General features: G+C 40.7%; 1 protein-coding gene across 1 annotated transcript in view; it reads left to right on the forward strand.

The window, feature by feature from the left end:
• THEMIS (thymocyte selection associated) overlaps positions 1-16,866 on the forward strand; it is a 264,427-nt gene extending 247,561 nt beyond the window's left edge. Inside the window, exons 4-5 of the mRNA XM_069236570.1 lie at positions 15,658-16,715; positions 16,822-16,866. Of these exons, the coding sequence (XP_069092671.1) occupies positions 15,658-16,715; positions 16,822-16,866 (1,103 nt within the window). The remainder of the gene's footprint in view (positions 1-15,657; positions 16,716-16,821) is intronic.
• Positions 16,867-18,503: the final 1,637 nt, after the last annotated feature.

Consider the following 18,503-nt stretch of genomic DNA (forward strand, 5'->3'; position numbering starts at 1 on the left):
CCTACTCTCTGTTATCCAAGTCCATGTCCCTACCCTATTCCTCCTGCCCTCTGTGATCCAATGTACTATACTTGCCAATATTTTGAACTTGGCAAGAGGGAGGTTTTGGAAAAAAAAACCTGGGGAGTTGATTTACCACATAGACTTACATTGAAAATGAGGAACTCTTAGGCAGGAGACAAATAAAATAAAGCCCTTTTGAACTTAAAACATCGGGAGTCTCTTGCCTGAATTGGGTCTATTGCCATATATGGTTGTATTGCCACTGCCTCCTACTTCTGCCCCAATGGTATTTTACAATGCCTTAGCCTCTCATGCCTGTCCTGCCTGGTTGGTTTGTTACCCCTGCCCCCTTTCCCTGCCCTGCATTGTCCATTGTGCTGCCACTGTCTCTCCTGCCCTCCTAGTGTGGTCAACTTGTTGCCTTTTCAACCTCTTTCCTGCCCTCAATTATCTGTGCCCTGGACTGATGCCTCCAAAGTATTCTAATGAACAACTAGATTGCTAACATTCCATATTTATTACAAATGTGTGGCACGCCTGACTTCATCTTGATGAAATCAAAACTGTAATGCCTAAAGCATTTCCTTTAGAAATTATAACAATGAGTGCCTTATTTCCATAGAAACTATGGTTAGTGCTCTAAAAAACTAAAATGAGGACATATTGTCAGAGTTAGTATGTAGTGACAAAGTACTTTTAAATTATTTCCTATCTTTATGTTTTTTTATCCAGTTGATCACTTCATTTTATGTTTCACTTCAGGGAGAGGAATGTGACGTTACGGTCAGAGCTGCAGAATTTGCAACTTTAGCAGGTAGCTAGATCGAGTTTCGGCATCAGCTAGAAATCCAGTGATTCTGGGCAAATCACTTAGGGCCATATGTACCAAAGCTTTTTCCCATAGACACAGAATGGGTAAAATCCTTTGGTACATCTGGCCCTTAATCTCTCCATGCCTAACATCAAAATTTATGTGTCTTTATGTAATGTAACTGATGCTCGTGTAAAGCACTCCAGTGCCTTTTGGCCAAGTCTGCTCTATCTAAAACTGCAAAAAAGCACAAAGAAAAGAAGGGCCAGATTTACAAGACCCTTGTGGCATTGGAGCATCACTTTTTGTGACACTTCAGTGATGCTGTGCAGTGCGCCACATATACAAGGTGGCGCTAAACCACTTTTTGTGGCTTAACGCCACCTTGTAAATATAGGTCCCTCTAATGTAGATTTCTGCGTCAGAGGGGCATGCAATGTGTGTTGCTGTGGGTGCTCCACAGCAACACCCATTGCTCTTGATGCTGCCCCAGATTTACAAGAAGTCACAAATCTGTGGCAGCAACCCCCAGGGGTGCCGTTAGCATGGCACAATGAGGAGGAATACTTTTATTCCTCCTCGTTTTTGCTTTTTCCATGGGTGCTGCATTCTGCAGCACACATAGAAAGAGCAAAACCCATGAATGATTGTTTATGTGCAGGAAGGTGTCCCTTCCTGCACATAAACAATCATTCAAAAATGACGATTTGCTACTTCTATGTGTGCTGCATTTTGCAGCACACATAGAAGTGCCAAATCACCATTGTAGATTGTTTATGTGCAGGAAGGGACACCTTCCTGCACACACACAATCATTCCCTTCAACGTGGACACCCTTGCACTATGGTCCCGGGATGCCTGCTTTGGCACTGGCAGCTACATTTATCACCAGCACAGGGGGAAAAATAGTGATGTGCCATATTTGAGTAAATACGATGCATTACGCGTTTCTAAATTGCCGCAGCACGGTGCTACAAATTTTGGAGCAGCACTGCGCTGCACATCTTTGTGGTAAATCTGGCCCTAAGTGTTTCATACATGTCTGTCATTGGGCTATACTTGGACTACATTTGTGTGATAGCTCCCTAATTTCCTCATTGACTGCAGTACCGTCAGTAGAAAATGTTTTCAGTTTTCCACTTCGATTCTATTAAGATGGCGTTCGGATGTTTCCACACTTTTGGCATAAAGTCAGAATGTTAGCACTCTAGTTGCTCATTAGATTATGGTAGTAAAGCTGCTGATCACCAGGGAGTTTATTGGCAGTCTGCTGCTGGTGTTGAAAGTGCAAGTTTCAGTCTGCATGTCAAAATGTTTAATTAAATAGAAGAGAGAAATATTTAAGAGCTCACTTAAAATGTGTCCTAAGTTTTCTTTCTACACCATCATTTCAATGATAAAATGAACCCCCTCATTTTGTTCCTTTCTAAATTGAATGTTTTAAGTTTTACCAGTTTGATTCAATCAAGATGGCCTCAGGTGTGCCACACTTTAGTTATAAGTAAGACTGTTAGTACTCTAATCATTCTGTAGAACACTGTGGTAGGCTACAGAAGAACACAAGGGAATCAACTTGCAGGCTGCTCCTGTTGAAAGTACATGTTTTACTGAAAATTTCAGACTTCCTTCTCATGTGGCTGAGAAAGATAGTGTGAATGTACAGAACATATGCTCTCATTTTACCTTCTGGAGCACCTTCCATAATCTCTAGGGGACAATCATGAAAAAACTGTTTTCTCTGAAACGTGATTCATGACTTCCAAGGAGAAGGCTTTTTCACAGGTTAAAAATACTTTAGCAACAAATGATCTATGTTGTACCTAAAATATGTTATCATCCTTTATATGTTCTCCTTTTTGTGACCCTCAACGCCAGCCATTCAGTACAATGCATTTCCATGGGGTGCTATTGTGCATAGTGGTCCCAAAATGGCTGCCATCACTTTCTAGTTGAAGTGCTGACAGCCAATCAGAACTTACCATGAGATTTGTGCTTAGTCTCCTCCCAGATAAACCCCTGGCCTTGAGGACTACTGCCTCCTGGGGCTACAATTAAAAAAAGATGCAGAGAGCAGTGGACCCTCCCGGGCCAGGGGATCACCACCTCCCGGGGGCCAATTCATGCTTAAAAAAGGAGGACATGAGTTATAGTTGCCTTAGATTTAGTTACTTTAAATAACTGTAAGCTGAATTTCTATAGTTTTGTACATTTAAATGTAAGCCTCACTATAATGTTCCTGTTACCTTTGTTTTTGTGAACAACATATATAAAAATATATATATATATATATATATGTATATATATATATATATGTGTGTGTACATTTGTGTATATATATATATATATATATATGCAAAAAAAGATTAGAGAACTCTGGGTAGTTCCCAAGTTTAGGTGGAGAGCAGCTCTAGTAAGGAGCACCCTGCAACACCAGCGACACTCTAGATTTGCTCACCTCAAATGTCTGTTTATCTAGCAAAGTTTTTAAGCATTGGATCAGCACAGTGCTATCCACGCCGAGCTAGATAGTGACAAAGTCTTTTGCCATTTGTACAGCAAAGTCTTTAAGTGCTTAAAAACTTTGCTAGATAAACAGACATTTGAGTTGAGCAAATCTAGAGTGTAGCTGGTGTTGCAGGGTGCTCCTTACTAGAGCTGCTCTCCACCTAAACTTGGGAACTACCCAGAGTTCTCTAATCTTTTTTTGCATAATTTATGCGGCACTCTAACCTTGAAAGGGATTTGTTTTGACTTATACTGGGTGCTCCCTTGTGTCTGGACAAAGCTAAACCTCTCTGATGAGCTCTAATGAGAGCGAAACACGTGTCAGGGGTTGCTTTTACTCATTCCAGGTTGGCTTGGATGGTATTTTACCAGTCCAAAGCTGTAATACCGTGCCTGGAGTGGTAAATGGCTTTTGTCATTTTACAGCTCGGCAAGGTTGACACTGTGTCAAACCTATGCTTAAAGACTTTGCTGTACAAATGGCAAAAGACTTTGTCACTATCTAGCTCGGCGTGGATAGCACTGTGCTGATCCAATGCTAAAAAACTTTGCTAGATAAACAGACATTTGAGGTGAGCAAATCTAGAGTGTCGCTGGTGTTGCAGGGTGCTCCTTACTAGAGCTGCTCTCCACCTAAACTTGGGAACTACCCAGAGTTCTCTAATCTTTTTTTGCATAATTTATGCGGCACTCTAACCCTGAAAGGGATTTGTTTTGATATATATATACAGTATATATATATATATATATATATATATATATATATATATATATATATATATACATACTACTGGTGGTTACCAGTAGGTGGTTATAATTATGACCTAGTTTCCACTGAAAAAGCATTTTTTGATTTGGCTATATCTTTGATGAATCTCTAGGAAATTTCAAAAGAAAAGTGTGCCCAATGGTCTTGTTGTACATGTACATGTTTGAGATGAGGGGTTGAGAAAAATGGGGGCTTCAAAAAAACTGTATTTCCCATTTTAATTCCCATAGAGATTTTGAACACAACTACAGCCCAAACAGATGGACAGAATTCCACCAAATTTTGCAGAAAGGTAGCTATTGGTCTGGAGATCAGGCTTTTTTGTTACTTGATGTACATCCATGTATTAGTTTTTGAGATATTAATGAAATCCACATTTGTATATCTGGAGGCGCAAACACTTTGCAAATTCTCCTGATCTTGTGAAGAGATCTGATTAGATGCCAACACCTCCACTAGGAAGTATTGGCAGCCATTTTGGGTCTCGGCTTCAGCTGAGTCCGCCGAATAAATGCAAAAAAAGAAAAGGGCGAGTGTAGAAATATCCTGTGCCCCTAACCTTGCTCCAGGGGACCCTGCCAGGGCACAAAAGTATTTTATTTTAAATTGTTGGAAAAATCCATGGATGGATCCGTAGATCGGCTGAAAATGAAAAAAAACAGTGCGGGCCCCAGTACTTGCTGTTTTAATAGCCTGGGGTGGGCCAGAGGGCATTGTGCAGATTTAAAAAATGGAGGGGCACTCGGATGTTCCACCTCCCGAGACGGAATCTTATGTTATGTCGGGGCCTGTGTTGAACCCCCAGGGCCCCGGGACCCTGGATCACCACTTCCCCAGGACTATAACAAAATCATGTGTGGGCTGCAATGTCCACACTGGGCCCAAGGTCCACCACTTCACTGAGGCTAAATTTAACGTTATGTAGGGGGGCCGCTCCAAACCCCTTTGGGCTCCAGGGACCACCACTTCCCCAGGGCTACATTATTATAATAAAGCAGGGGGTATTGAGCCCCCCCCGGGTTCAGGGGGACACAACCTCCCTGGGGCTATAACAATAAAATTATGCTGGGTCTGCATGGCCCTCCCCAGGGTGTGGAGACCACCACTTCCTTGGGGCTACAACAAATAAATTATGAGGGTGGGGTTGGGCAGATTCCCCTGGGCCCCACGGACCACCACCTCCCTGGGGCTAGAATAATGAAATAAAATGGGGGCGTATGGACCCCCGGGCCCTGGGGACCACCACCTCCCCAGGGCTACATTAAAAAAAAGATGCAAGGCACGCTGACCTACCAGGGCCCAGGAGACCACCCCCTGCTGGGGGCCAATTCATGTTTAATAAGGGAGGGTGTAAGTTATAGCTACTTAAAATAACTCAGACTATTCCTATGGCTTTGTACTTTTAAATGTGAGCCTAACTATAAAGTCCCTGTAACCTTTGTTTTTTAAGTGAATATATATATATATATATATATATATATATATATATATATATATATATATATATATATATATATAAATATAGATATAGATATATATGTATAAATCCAAGAGTCCCACTGGCCGATCACTCCCACCTAGCGAGGCCGGTGTGGATCCGCAGGAAGACAGAGATCAGCTAGTATAAATCCAAACAATGCCGTGTTGATTCTACGGACATCAGAGGAGTGCAGGTGTTTCATGGGAATTAGTTTATTTAGCAACACGTTTCGATCTCAACGATCTTCGTCACAGCCAAAAAAATGAGTGTGCCCACTCTCCCTTAAAAATAAATCCAACACAATCACCTCCGTGAAAAAAGGATAAAAATAGAAAACAGACCCTTAAACGATCAGAAAACAGACCTCCTCCCACACAAAATGATCACATATACTTGTTCATGGTCAAATGACCAAAGTATCCTATCTTATAAACATTTTTGGCAGCAGATCTATTATTTATGTTCAATTAAACAAATTTTAACATAACTCAAAATGTTCCCCCTTGAACTCGACTCGATAAAACTAAAAGGCCGAGTGGCCATTCTGATGCAGCCATTGTTTAAGCATAAATTGGGGAGATTACTCCTGATTCTCAATATTGATACAATTTATCTTGATCTTCATAAATTTACATTTTTTCAAATATCTCAAACGTACCCAATTTCCCTTTAAAATATATTTAACAACATAATCTCCGTAAAGAGAAGGGGATGAAAATCGAAAACAGACCCATATGGAATCAAAAAACAGACCTCCTCCCACACAAAGTTATCACATATACTTGTTCATGGTCACATGACCAACATATCTTATCTTATAAATATTTTGGCAGTGAATCTGTTATTTACATTAAACTAAATACATTTTAACATAGCTGAAGAGATTCTTCCTCATTGTTATTAACATTCGAAGGCCAAGTGGCTATTGCTATGCAGCCTTTATTTTAACATGATTTGGGATTTCTCCTTTTACTCATTCATTCATTCATTAAGCTTTATTTCGGTAATAAAAGTACCATAAAAGCTCATCCTACAATACACACATAAGAATAAAAAAGAGACATAGTATAAAACACTCTAACTGGAAAATGTTCAAGAAAAAATAATTAAAATGCGAAATGCAAAGTTCTAAAACATAGTCAGGAATTATAAAAAATCACCAATATAAGAAAACAATAAAATAAAAACCTTCACCCAATAAGCTTAAAATGCAAAATAAAAATCACAACATGACAATTTTAGAATTAAAATCAAATATTCCCTATAAAAGCAGCATATCTAATTTTGTCTACAGACTTAAGCTTGTTTTGATGTAATAGATTGCAAGCTACCCCTAAACATTTTGCTCTTACGTGCCAAATTGCATCTAAACATCTAGCCAAAGCACATACCACAATGCCCTGGCTATTCGTTTTGCAGATCCTAAGAGCTAAGAGCCGGTTGTTAATGCCCATGGATCTGCAAAGGGGTATAATCCATCGAATCCGCTGTTTAGCATATGCGGGGCAATGAAATAACACATGAGCGATACATTCAGATAACCCACAGCCCATTGGGCATAGGTCTTGTTGGTTATCCTGTTGGGACCACCTGCAAGTAAAAGTGCGTAATGGTAACGATCCCAACCTAAACCTGATATAAAGTGCGCCTGCTCGGGGGGATAAGATCAAGGCCATGTAGCTTTCAAATTCATAGTGACATTTGACTGATATAAACCTATCTGTCAAGCTGGACGAAGGCACCTCAGTTAGGTTTCCTATTTTTAAGTTTAGCCAATATTAATCCTTAACAACTTGTGCCGCATTTTTTGGAAGACCATGAGGGTCTGTCCAAAACTGGGCCAACCCTAAATTGATCACAGTGTTTTCAACGTGATTACACCAGGGGATTTTTCTTATAATATTTGTAATCAGCAGAGCATTCAGCCATGTTCTATATGGGCCGAAGATATCCATGTACCAAATCCTGATCCAATACAATATTGGTCTTAAAGCGGCTATATGGGCGATGGAGTCTAGATTTAGGTCCATCCGAATAGGCAAAGTGGGGGAACTAGTAGGTATTTTTAGCAAGACCTTTATAAATGAGTTTTCGGCAAGCTCTAATTGCCATTGCCCCATAGCTCTGCTCCATACAGAGCTCCCCCTCGAGCTTTTATTTTATATATTTCTATTGCGGGGGAGATTGCGAATCTGGGAGATCTGTTGACAAATCTCAAGACACCCCTGAGTTCTGTTTCAGTCTCATGTGTGCCTCCTTTTACTCAATATTAATACAAATTATCTTAAATTTCCATAATATTAAAAAAAAGTCTCATTAGTCTCAACCATTATTCACCCTTCACTACACAAATCACAATAATAATTACAAAGAAACACACATTTAAAACATGTCCAGGGAACTGGAAATGTATCACTTGTAGCAAATCCAAAACAAATCATTCCACTACTGATACTTCTTAACCAATATGAACAAAAAGTTCCTCATCTGTGTTCAATTCTCCAGGTCTACGACTATTCAACTGAATAATGTATTCCAATTCCATTATACTGAGTCTCTTAAACCTGTCTCCTACTCGTTTGCTGAGTACAGCCCTGTCAATACCATAAAAAGACAAATCATCAGCATTTTGTTTGTGCTTCATAGACCAATGTCTAGCCATAGGATAATTTGGGTCAACATTCCAGAGACCTATTCTCTATATCCTCACATTTTAAGGACAGACATTTTTATTGATGCTCCATGTTGCATATTTTGATAGTCATGAGCTTGTCAGTGTCCATCGAAGTTCTCAACTGCATTCTGCTGATTGTGCACGCTGGCCAAGTGAAAGTATATCTGCTTTGACCTATGATAGGTCCTTACTTACCTCTGTGCACTGATTATATGTTGTCAGTTATAAATTTATCTTTGTCTGCTTTTAGTCTTGCTAGTCATGCCTTCAGAATCTCCTAGTGGTTGCTTACATTGCCATGATGTTTGTGCTAGTGGTAGGATCAAATATTTGGTGCTAGTGCACCGTGTGGGCCCTTGGAGTACCTTTGACATGAACAACCATCCGAAAGCCTGTACTATGAAGCACAGATAGGGCTATGACCACATCCCATAGATTGCCATCTGCTCTGCATTCCAACCATGCGTGCACCTGTGTTACTACACTAAGGCCAGTGTTTATCTGCTTTGTGGTACCTTGCTTTGATGCCCTTCTTCACTGGGAAAGGGAAGGAATGCACCATATTCATCTAATAAACACATTCTTGTCCTTTTGGCAATGTTGCACCAATGCAGGCACCCTTGCACCATGGTACAAGGGTGCCTTCTTTGCATGCAAGCTTGTTTTGTGCAGGAAGGGGCCCCTTCCTGCACAAAAACAATACAGAGATGTTTTTCTGCAGCACACTCTGAAAGAGGAAAAACGAGGAGAAATAAACATATTTCTCCTAGCTAAGAATCCTTTTGCCACATTCCCACGTTTACAAGTTCTTTTAAATCTGTGAATGCATCAAATTCCATGGATGTTATGTGGAACACCCACACAACACCAATAGAAATGCCTCCCTGGTGCAGAGTAAGGCAACACAGCGATTGTGTCTTGCGTGGCTTCATAAATCTTACTTAAGGTTTGGGTCACTCTTGCACCATGTTGTTTGATGCAAGAGCAACCCAAACTAGGCCATAAATATGGCTCTGCGTATCTGGCAGCTACAAGCGTTGATAGTATCGCAGAGCTTGCTTTTCCAGAGTTTCTTTGTATCCTTATAGTGCCCCCACCCGCAGCATCCTATTTGACTCACCCAAATATTAAGTTACCACTTACCTGGGAATCCATCAGAAACAAACTACAGGCTTCGATAGTGGAGTCAGTGGTTGCTAATATACAATTTTGTTGTCATTGGATTTAGTCTACATCACCTGGTTTACTCCATCTGAATCGGCAGGTCCTGCTCATTGTCAGCCATGCCCCAATCTGGAATGCCTAAAGTGATCACAACCAGGACCATGTAGGCCACCATGTGGCACAGTGTTCTGTTTAGGGACTCCTGCACTATAAACACATACCAATATGCAGCAGGGCCCTGCAATTAACTTCCTGCCTGGCCCTCTTCATTAGAGCCTCACCCGGGCCCACAGCACTTTCCAGTTGTGGGTTCAACCCTGTTTACCCTTCACTTCCTCCAACGTTTCTTCAGCGTCCCAGAGCTGCAATAATCTCCCAGAGTACTCCCTGTCCCCACATCTGGTAATTTGGGACCCTCTAAAAAGGGTGCAATAGTGCCTGGTGTAATTGGGCCCAAGTGATGCAGGGAGCGACTTGGAGCTAGTTCTCTCCTGTCACCATCTTGGGGCAGAGTTTGTTATTTTTCTTTTAAATGCAGTCCAGTTTCTTTTGAGGGTAATGGCCTGAATTAAGAAGATATTTAAAAAGCAATTGCAGACATTAGTTCTGCTGAACCTAGCAGAACACCATCCCTGTGATGGACACCAAATGGATTGAGTTGCAATTTTCAATCTACTTCATAATAAGGAGGTCAGATTTTGACCCACTCTGAATCCTTACTTTGCAAAATGACATAGGTCAGTTTGTAAAATAAATGAGAGCTCTCAAAAATACTGGTAGCAAATTATGACCAGTTTCTTGTTACCACATCTAGATACTTCTGGCCCTCTGTTTCTAGGTCAACTGGATCAAAATATTATTGCCAGAGAATGTGCCCTGCCCTGTAATGCTGCATATTTGGTCTTTTCTTCCAAGTCCTTGTTAAGCATGAATTAGCTTACCACTGAATTTTGTGAAATAGAATCACTCACAAAATATAGCCTGACAAATATATATATATATATATATATATATATATATATATATATATATATATATATATATATATATATATATATATATATATATATATATATATATGTAGTTGTGATGAAAAACCCAGGCCAATTTAGAGTTAATTAAATTGAAAGTGAAAGGATCAACCAAAAGAAATTAAATTTATAGTCCAATCATTAAAAAACAATTAACACCTCATGACATTGTGTAAAACACATTTGCATTCAACACACCTGGGATCTACAATTTCTCACCATTAAAACACTTAAACTGTAAGAGAGGGACATTGATAGACAAATGGTAAAATCTCAATTATGGTAAACTAAACCAATGGTAAGCTCACGCAAAATGGCGATATGCCATTGTTTGAGTTGAAACAATGTGGTATTGCAAACCTAACCACTCAAGCAGGTAAATTATCCCAAAACATGGCTAAGAAATTCTTAAACCAAACTTACCTCGCCCCATGGTTATTTCAAAGGAACACAGCACTCCTATGTATTTCCTCCTTGCCTTAGTCATAACCTATGAGGCTGCCTCACCTATCAAAAGGGAAATGCTAAGCTTTGCTCTATTTCTATTAAAACAGACTCCACCAATAAGGTAAAAGGCACTCCCACTAAACACTTCTTGTCCATTCGTTTTTTGAGTCTGAGGTAACTCTATGCTTTCGGCATACTGGAAAGCTGATTTTCTTTTCTTCATTGCTTAGCTGTATGTTTACAATTACTGTTTTACTTACCTTCAGTGCTGCTGCCAGGACTCACGCTCCTCACTCAGGTACTTGAGCTGGGGAGACTTTTCCAATTTGCATGTCCTGTCACCCTTTGAGCCTGAGTGCGATCCGGTTTTGCACTCTGCCTTGCTGGCCTCTGTGCTCGTGTGTGAGCACGTGTTAGTCAGCCATGCACTCAGGCACCAGTGCATTTCTTTGGGAATATGATCTCAAGAGCTGTGATTTGGTTGCTTGACAACCTATTTAAACAGGAAGATGCTGTTTTAGTGCTTTTTCCTGATTCAATGGAGCCGATTCATAGTACAAAGCAGTTGGGGGAGGAAGAAGTCTTTCCAGCCTTTCGTTCAGAGTTGCAGAGTTTAATTAATGATTCAGTTGCCTCAGCCTTGGCTCAATCCAAGAAGCAGGAACTGTCTCCTGAAGACGAAGAGGACTCGGATCCCAAAGGCAGACAGGTCCAGAGCTCTCAGTTTCAGGACATGTTGAAGCATATGAGTGAAACGTTGTGGTTCCAAGAGAAGCAACTGGTGGGGGATGAATTCCTCTCAAATTACAGGGCCCCACTGGCTGATGACTTACCCAGTAATGAGGTGATTGAATGTGTTGTTTAAAGACATGGAAGGACATCGATAAGGCCAGTTTTAAACGTTTCCTGGTAAAATGATGTGTGCCTCAATCATTCATGGAAAAATTCACACAGCAGCCATTCACTTTTGGCTAGTATGGTATCCTTTTAGTCTTTGGGCTCTGAAGAGGCATCTTTGACATATGCCATTGACATGACAGTAAAATTCTCCTTAAAGAGGCTGCATCCTGTCTCTAATTTTCAATTAGGGCTGCCACCTATGCAGCATATTGTTCTCAGACTTTGCTGAAGGATTTCCAGCTTTTATTTGACGCCCTTCAAAGCATTTACATTCTAGCTAGTATGGAAATGTTGGCTCAGTTTTTGTCAGATGCCTCATTTGATTTTCTATAGTCTTTTGCTACTGCAGCTGGAGCTGCTGTTGCTGCTCGTCACCATCTGTGGCTAAAATTGTGGAAACTGGACCAATCCCAAAAGTCACTCAACCTGGGACTTCCTTTTACAGGAGATAACTTGTTTTCCCCTCAACTGGAAGATTTTGTAAAGAAGGCTGCTGAAGAGAAGAAGGTTCTTCAGCCTTTTCATCCTCAACAAGGGAAGACATCTTTTATCTACAAGAAATACACTCAGGCTCTTTGAAATAAACAGCCCTTTCATGACTGGGCTCAGGGTGGGGGAACCACGGCGAGTGGCAAAGCCCGACTGCAGTTGCAGTTCCAACAGCAGCTTCAAGCAAATGAATGACGATCAATCAGATATGGTGAGAGGAAGAATAGCCCTCTTTTTTTCAACTTGGCATGCCGTACTTTCAGACAGATGGGTGCTCAACGTTGTCCAAAAGGGCTATCAAATTGTGTTTCACACCCAACCTATGGAACCATTCTTTGTTCAGACACAATTACTAAAGACTCATGTGAAACTTCAGGCCATTCATCTGGGACTACACAATGTGCTTCAGAAAGGCGCAATTATTAAAATTCCTCCTCACCAACATCGGCAAAGGCTTTATTCCACTTTCTTTTTGGTGCCAAAACTGGACAGAAGTTTCCCACCCACTCTGGCTTAACGCTTTTGTACAGGACCTTCCATTCAAGATGGTGACACTGCAGCAGATCCTTCCAGCTATTTCACAAGGGGATTGGATGGCCACCATAGACTTACAGTACGCTTATTTTCACAACCCTGTTCAACCAAGCTCTGAGAGCTACCTTCATTTCATTGTGGCCGACAACTATTTTAATTTCAAAGTGCTACCTTTCAGCCTGTCATCCTCCCCGAGAATCTTCATGAAAGTACTGGCTCTGATGGTTGCTCACTTGCATTTGCTTGGGGGTTCAATTATTTCCATTGTTAGACAATTGGTTAACTATCGCATTTTCTTTTTCTAAGGCCCAGGAAGATATTTCACCAGACCATTCAATTGCTGTCATCTCTTGCTGCTTCTGAATCAGGAGAAAACAGATCTACTCCCTATACATCGCAGATAGTTCATCGGGGAATTGTTTGATTTGGAGAAGGCAAGGGTTTTCTTGGCGGAAGACAGGATGGACACTCTCTAGTCCAAACTCTGTCACTTGTTGCAGCAGACTGCATCTACTGCCAGGCAATAGTTGTGACTCCACGGTCTCAGGTCTGCTGCACGGCAGTTGTTCCTTGGTGACATCTTCACCCCAAACCATTGATCCATCATGTTCTAGCTCTTCAGACTTGGGGCACAGACTCTTCCATCACCACAGAAACTGCTGTACACCTTTACTCCTCCCCCTCCTCTCCAGAGGTTGCTAGAGAGGATTTGGAAGGATACTGTCATGGAGCTTCTTGTGGCCACGTTCTGGCCACAGTGCCCATTGTTTCTGATGCTGACGCAGCTGGCTCTAGCGTCCTGTCTTCACCATACTTTCTCTCCGAGACCTTTTTGATTTCTTACATTAACTCAAATCCAGCAGATGTATTTGATGGCTTGGATGTTGATAGGTCTCGGCTGCAAGACCCAGCAAGACATATGTTGTTTTAGAGTAGTTGCTTGTGATATCTATTCAGCAAAGAGGAATTCCAAGCTAAGATCTTAAGCGAAGCACGGGAAGCTTGTTTCTTCTTAGAGCTTCATTTAAAGATCTAGATTCCGTGTCCGGGGATCCTTTTTGGATCTTGGATTTTTTGAGGAATGGGTTTGCTAAAGGTTTGGTTCCTTCCACCTTGGTCTCCCAATGAACAGCCATTATTTCATTTTGCAGAGATTCTAGGGGGATCTCATGGATATTCTCCCTCTCGTTCAGAAACTTTGTAAGAGTTTTGAGTTAAGTTACCTGTCATGTCGTCTTCTTTGCCTTCTCTGTCTTACTGAGATCTTTTGCTGGTTTTGGAAGGGCTCCCGAGGGAACCTTGTGAATCACTGAAACAAGCTGACCTGCCTTGGTTATCAGCCTAAGTAGCTTTTTCATTTACTATTACTTCAGCCTGGAGGTTGGGTAAGTTGTCAGCCCTCATCATTACTTACCCTTCCTTAAAGTTTTTTCCAGTCAAAGTTGTTTTGCACCGTGATCCAGCTTTTAGGCCAAAAATTCTGTTCAGTTTTCACACAGATCAGGAGATAGTTCTTCTGGTCTTCATTTCAGATCAGAATGTTCCAACTTCTCTGGATTTGAAGGCGGCGTTGCATGTTTATCTGAATATGACTAAACCTTATAGGTCCTTTCTGTCCCTTTTTATGGGCGAGCACAAAGCGCTCCTTCCCATTCTGTAATCTCTCTTTGGGCTTCCAACCACGCCCATGTCACATCAGTCACTTTCATTGGTTCATGGGCTTGCCTTTTAAAATCCGCTTGTTTTCATTTGTGAAAGGCATGCATACGTCATGCCTTTTCCAGTGTTTAGCCCACCTACACAGCATCGGTAAACTACTAAAAACATACAAGGCTCGATATTTTCAGCATGGTGTCCGGACTACTTTATCTGTTTATTTTCTACGCAGTGCGATTGCGTTGTTTTTTTTTTCTTTACAACACTAATAGCTCTAACTCAAGCAAATGCGAGACTGGTTGCTTTGAAAATGCTTGTTGTCGCTTATGGTTTAGCTTCCAAGGGGAAGAAAGCATCTTCCCCTACCAACAGTAGGTGGGTCCGTAAGGCCATTAATAAATCCTATGACACTGTGGGTCTGCTGTTACACAGAAAGGTTTTCGCCAGGTCTACTAAAGCAGTCACAGCCTCCTGGGCTGTGTTTCCCTGCATGCAATTTGCTGCACTGCCACCTGGGCTATGCCACATACTTTTCTTACTCACTATAAGTTGCACATGTTTTAGTCAGACACTGATAATTTTGTTTTTGCATGCTTAAATCAGCTTTGCATTGATTATGGAAATAAACCTTTTCTATTTTTTGGCATTATGTGATTGTGTCTGCTGTTCATTGCTTGGGTAAATATTCATAGGTTGCGGCTATGATAAGGAGGACATAAGTAGGGGTAATGAATGGATTACTTACCCGTGATCTTCATTACCCTTAGAATAGTCCTCCTTGTCATAGAGCTTCCTGCTCACCCCCTTCCTGAGACATAATTACATGTGACTTAATTACTTATAGGAAGTGCTTTAATAGGAAATAGACGAATACTTTGGTAGTGTTTTCCTGTCGAGAGGCAAGTCGGCTTCATAGGTTATGGCGATGACCTAAGGGTAATGAAGATGACCGGTAAGTAATCCACTCATTTCCCAAGCTCATTAGCATACGTCCATGACTGTTTCAATTATATATTAAAAGTTGACTGCAAACCAATGTACATAACAAACGTGGGCAAACTGTAAAGAAGATGTATTTGTTAACATTTGACGGAGGTGTTTAAATAATCAGTAGTTTTGATTTAGTATATGAGTTTTACTTTTTATTTGGAGAAAATTGTTTGTGTTAAAAATATATACTTTCTTTTTTTACAGTTCGAAAGGATATTGTTCATATCCTATCTGATCTTGACATTGAAGTGAAAGATGTAACTGAGCATTGTGATGTGAACTGTTTTGTTCAGCCGTTTTCCTTACTGGATATTTTTGAAAGGACTAGTAAGGAGTTTCCTATGGTTGCTGAAATCATAGAAGAGCCTATTGGCTGTCCTTGCCAACAGGCATACAACGAATTCAAACACGGCAGTGAAATTGTGTTCCACAGAAAGGTTCAAGCACAACGAACCTTAGCTTCTGAGATTAGAAGCGATTCCTCCAAAAAACATTTCTTAATTCCAAGAAGCTACAAAGGAAAGTTCAAGAGAAGGCCAAGGGCTTTCCCAACCGCGTATGACCTTGAGATTGGAAAAAGCACCAATGAACCCCTTCATGTAGTAGCAACTAAAGCATATGATTCCGTTCATGAAAGGTTATCGTCCATATTAGTAGGAGATCAGTTCCTTGTCCTGCAGCGCCAGACTTTGGACATGGAAAACGAGGGAAATAAAACAGTAATTGATGTTTTGCAGTGTGAAAAAATTGGAGGAAATACCTATGAGAAATCTCTCCTGCCCATGTACATAGAAGGTGGCTTTGTTGAAGTAATTCATGACAAGAAACAATACAGTCTGTCAGAGCTTTGTAAGACAATCCAGTTCCCCTTTAATGTAAAAGTTTCTGTAAGGGATCTTAATACTGTGGGAGAAGATGTTTTAGCAGCTATTCCATGCCTACAGCTTGAAGAAGAAATCACAGATGCCTACTTGCTTGTAAGTGTGGTTGACAAGCCCAAGGAGGTCTGGGAAATACCTGTTAATCGAGTAAGCATGTCTGTCCAACTGGTTAACAAGGTTGTGGAGGAACCGGCAGTTTCACCATCGAGGACCCATGTCGAAGAGATTACTGAAGAACAGTATTACATGGTGCGAAGATATGAAAATCCTGCAAAACAACCACCACCGCGGCCACCTAAAATGCCGATGCAGATGCCAACAAAACCAACATGTCTTAGTCTATCAGTGCCGGGTGTCTTAAACGCACCAAAGCCTCCAAAGGTAAGGCAAACTGTATTGGTGTGCAACGGTTAAAAGCACATCTTAATAATTAATTTCACCCAATTGTTTCTGATTTTATTGTTGAATTTTTGTTTACTACTTTCAGCCACCTTTAAATGCGCGTGAAAATGTTCTCATAATGAACCTGTAAGATCTCCATGTTTTCAAAGAAACAAGAGTTTATGATAATATTCTGTCACAGTCGCGCATACTCACCAAAATGTCCTAATTCCCAACAAACAGTGATGTATTAAAATGTATCTTCAGCTCGCCATAAAATCTGGAACTATTAAGCATTTATTTGACAAGCAAGCCTTCAGTAATGCAGTCTATATGCGGATGTGGAAACTGAAATACTGGGACAGTTTGTTTTGTGCTGGTGCGTGTAACGCATGGTGATTGATGAATGATGAAGGAATAAGGGTGTATTACTTTGTGTAATGGATGCACTTTGTTGTCTCTTTTCTTTAACAACCTTTTGTGTTGTGACTTTGACAAACATATCTTGAAGGGAGAAGCTACCTTCCAGTAGATGTGCTCGGGTGAATCTAAGTAAAAATTTGAAACCAATGACCCAGATGTTTGATTGCATGAGGTGCAAAACATACAACGTTGTATCTATAGAATAAATGCGTAAACAAACAAACAATTCAATGTTCGTTTGAAAGGTTGTACTTTGACAATGCACTTCAACTGTGGCCTTATGTTCGGTCTTGTATTGCTCTTGGTCTGAACTTTTGTAATTTCCAAGGCTGAGAATCTTTGAGAATTCCACACTGTTTGCAAGAGGTGAAGTATACAATCTATGCATACTCCGCACAGAAACATAATCATAAGGAGAGTCCAACACGAAGGCAGGGAGACTCAACGATGGGCTTACGGAAACAGAGGTAAAGGAGCAGTGTGGCACAGCCAAAGGGGCTCTTCATAATATCCAACTTACACTTTGCTGGCTCATTCTTTCAGTACACACGATTGGTGATGAAAATGCTGTGAGTCTGGCTAAAAGTGTAAGACATGTAATTTAAACTGAAGTGGGAAAGGTTTAAACCTCAATTTAGAAGTTGAAGATACAATTCTAATAGTTGAAACGTGCATATTAAAGCTCAGAAAATTAATAGGGTTACAGTTCGAAGGTCCAAAAAGGCACAAGTAATACAATGGTAAAGTTAAAAATGTAGGTTTAAAAGTAAGAAGTTAGATAATTTAAAAATAATACATTCTCACTGGGACAGGGAGACATGAGGTGAGGGACGCACAAGGTTCAGGCGATAGTAAGATGGCATTTAAGATACACAGACATGGGACCTCAGCGTCAGATGCAGCCAGCTGAGGTTCCTCCTGATTGATGTTTAATTTCCACCTGAGATTAAAAAAAAAATAAGACAAATATAGTCATTTGTCAGAATGCTGGTTGAAAGCATTTTACAAGGGTCGATGTTTGCACTCTTGGTTGTCTTTCCCCACCCGTCTCTCTCAGTGATTTTTCAAAGGTGGTTCTGTACTTGGTATTCTTATCACTCTCTCTATGGTACAATATCAGGTTCGTGTCATTTCATGTTCTTTCTTTCTCACAGCATAATTTATTTCAGAACAGGAGCTGCCATTATTTCCCTGAGTACCCTTGCAGTTTAGTCATGAAAGACCAGTGAAACCATGTAAATAACGAAAGAAGGTCCTTGCACCGAAAGAAACTAAGTTCTGATTCACTGGAATTTGTCTACTTAGAAGTGTTTCAAATGAGAATGCTTAAAAATAGTGGAACATCCAATATTTATATACATACCT

Source organism: Pleurodeles waltl, chromosome 5, assembly GCF_031143425.1.
Source record: "Pleurodeles waltl isolate 20211129_DDA chromosome 5, aPleWal1.hap1.20221129, whole genome shotgun sequence".
Taxonomy (NCBI): Eukaryota; Metazoa; Chordata; class Amphibia; order Caudata; family Salamandridae; genus Pleurodeles; species Pleurodeles waltl.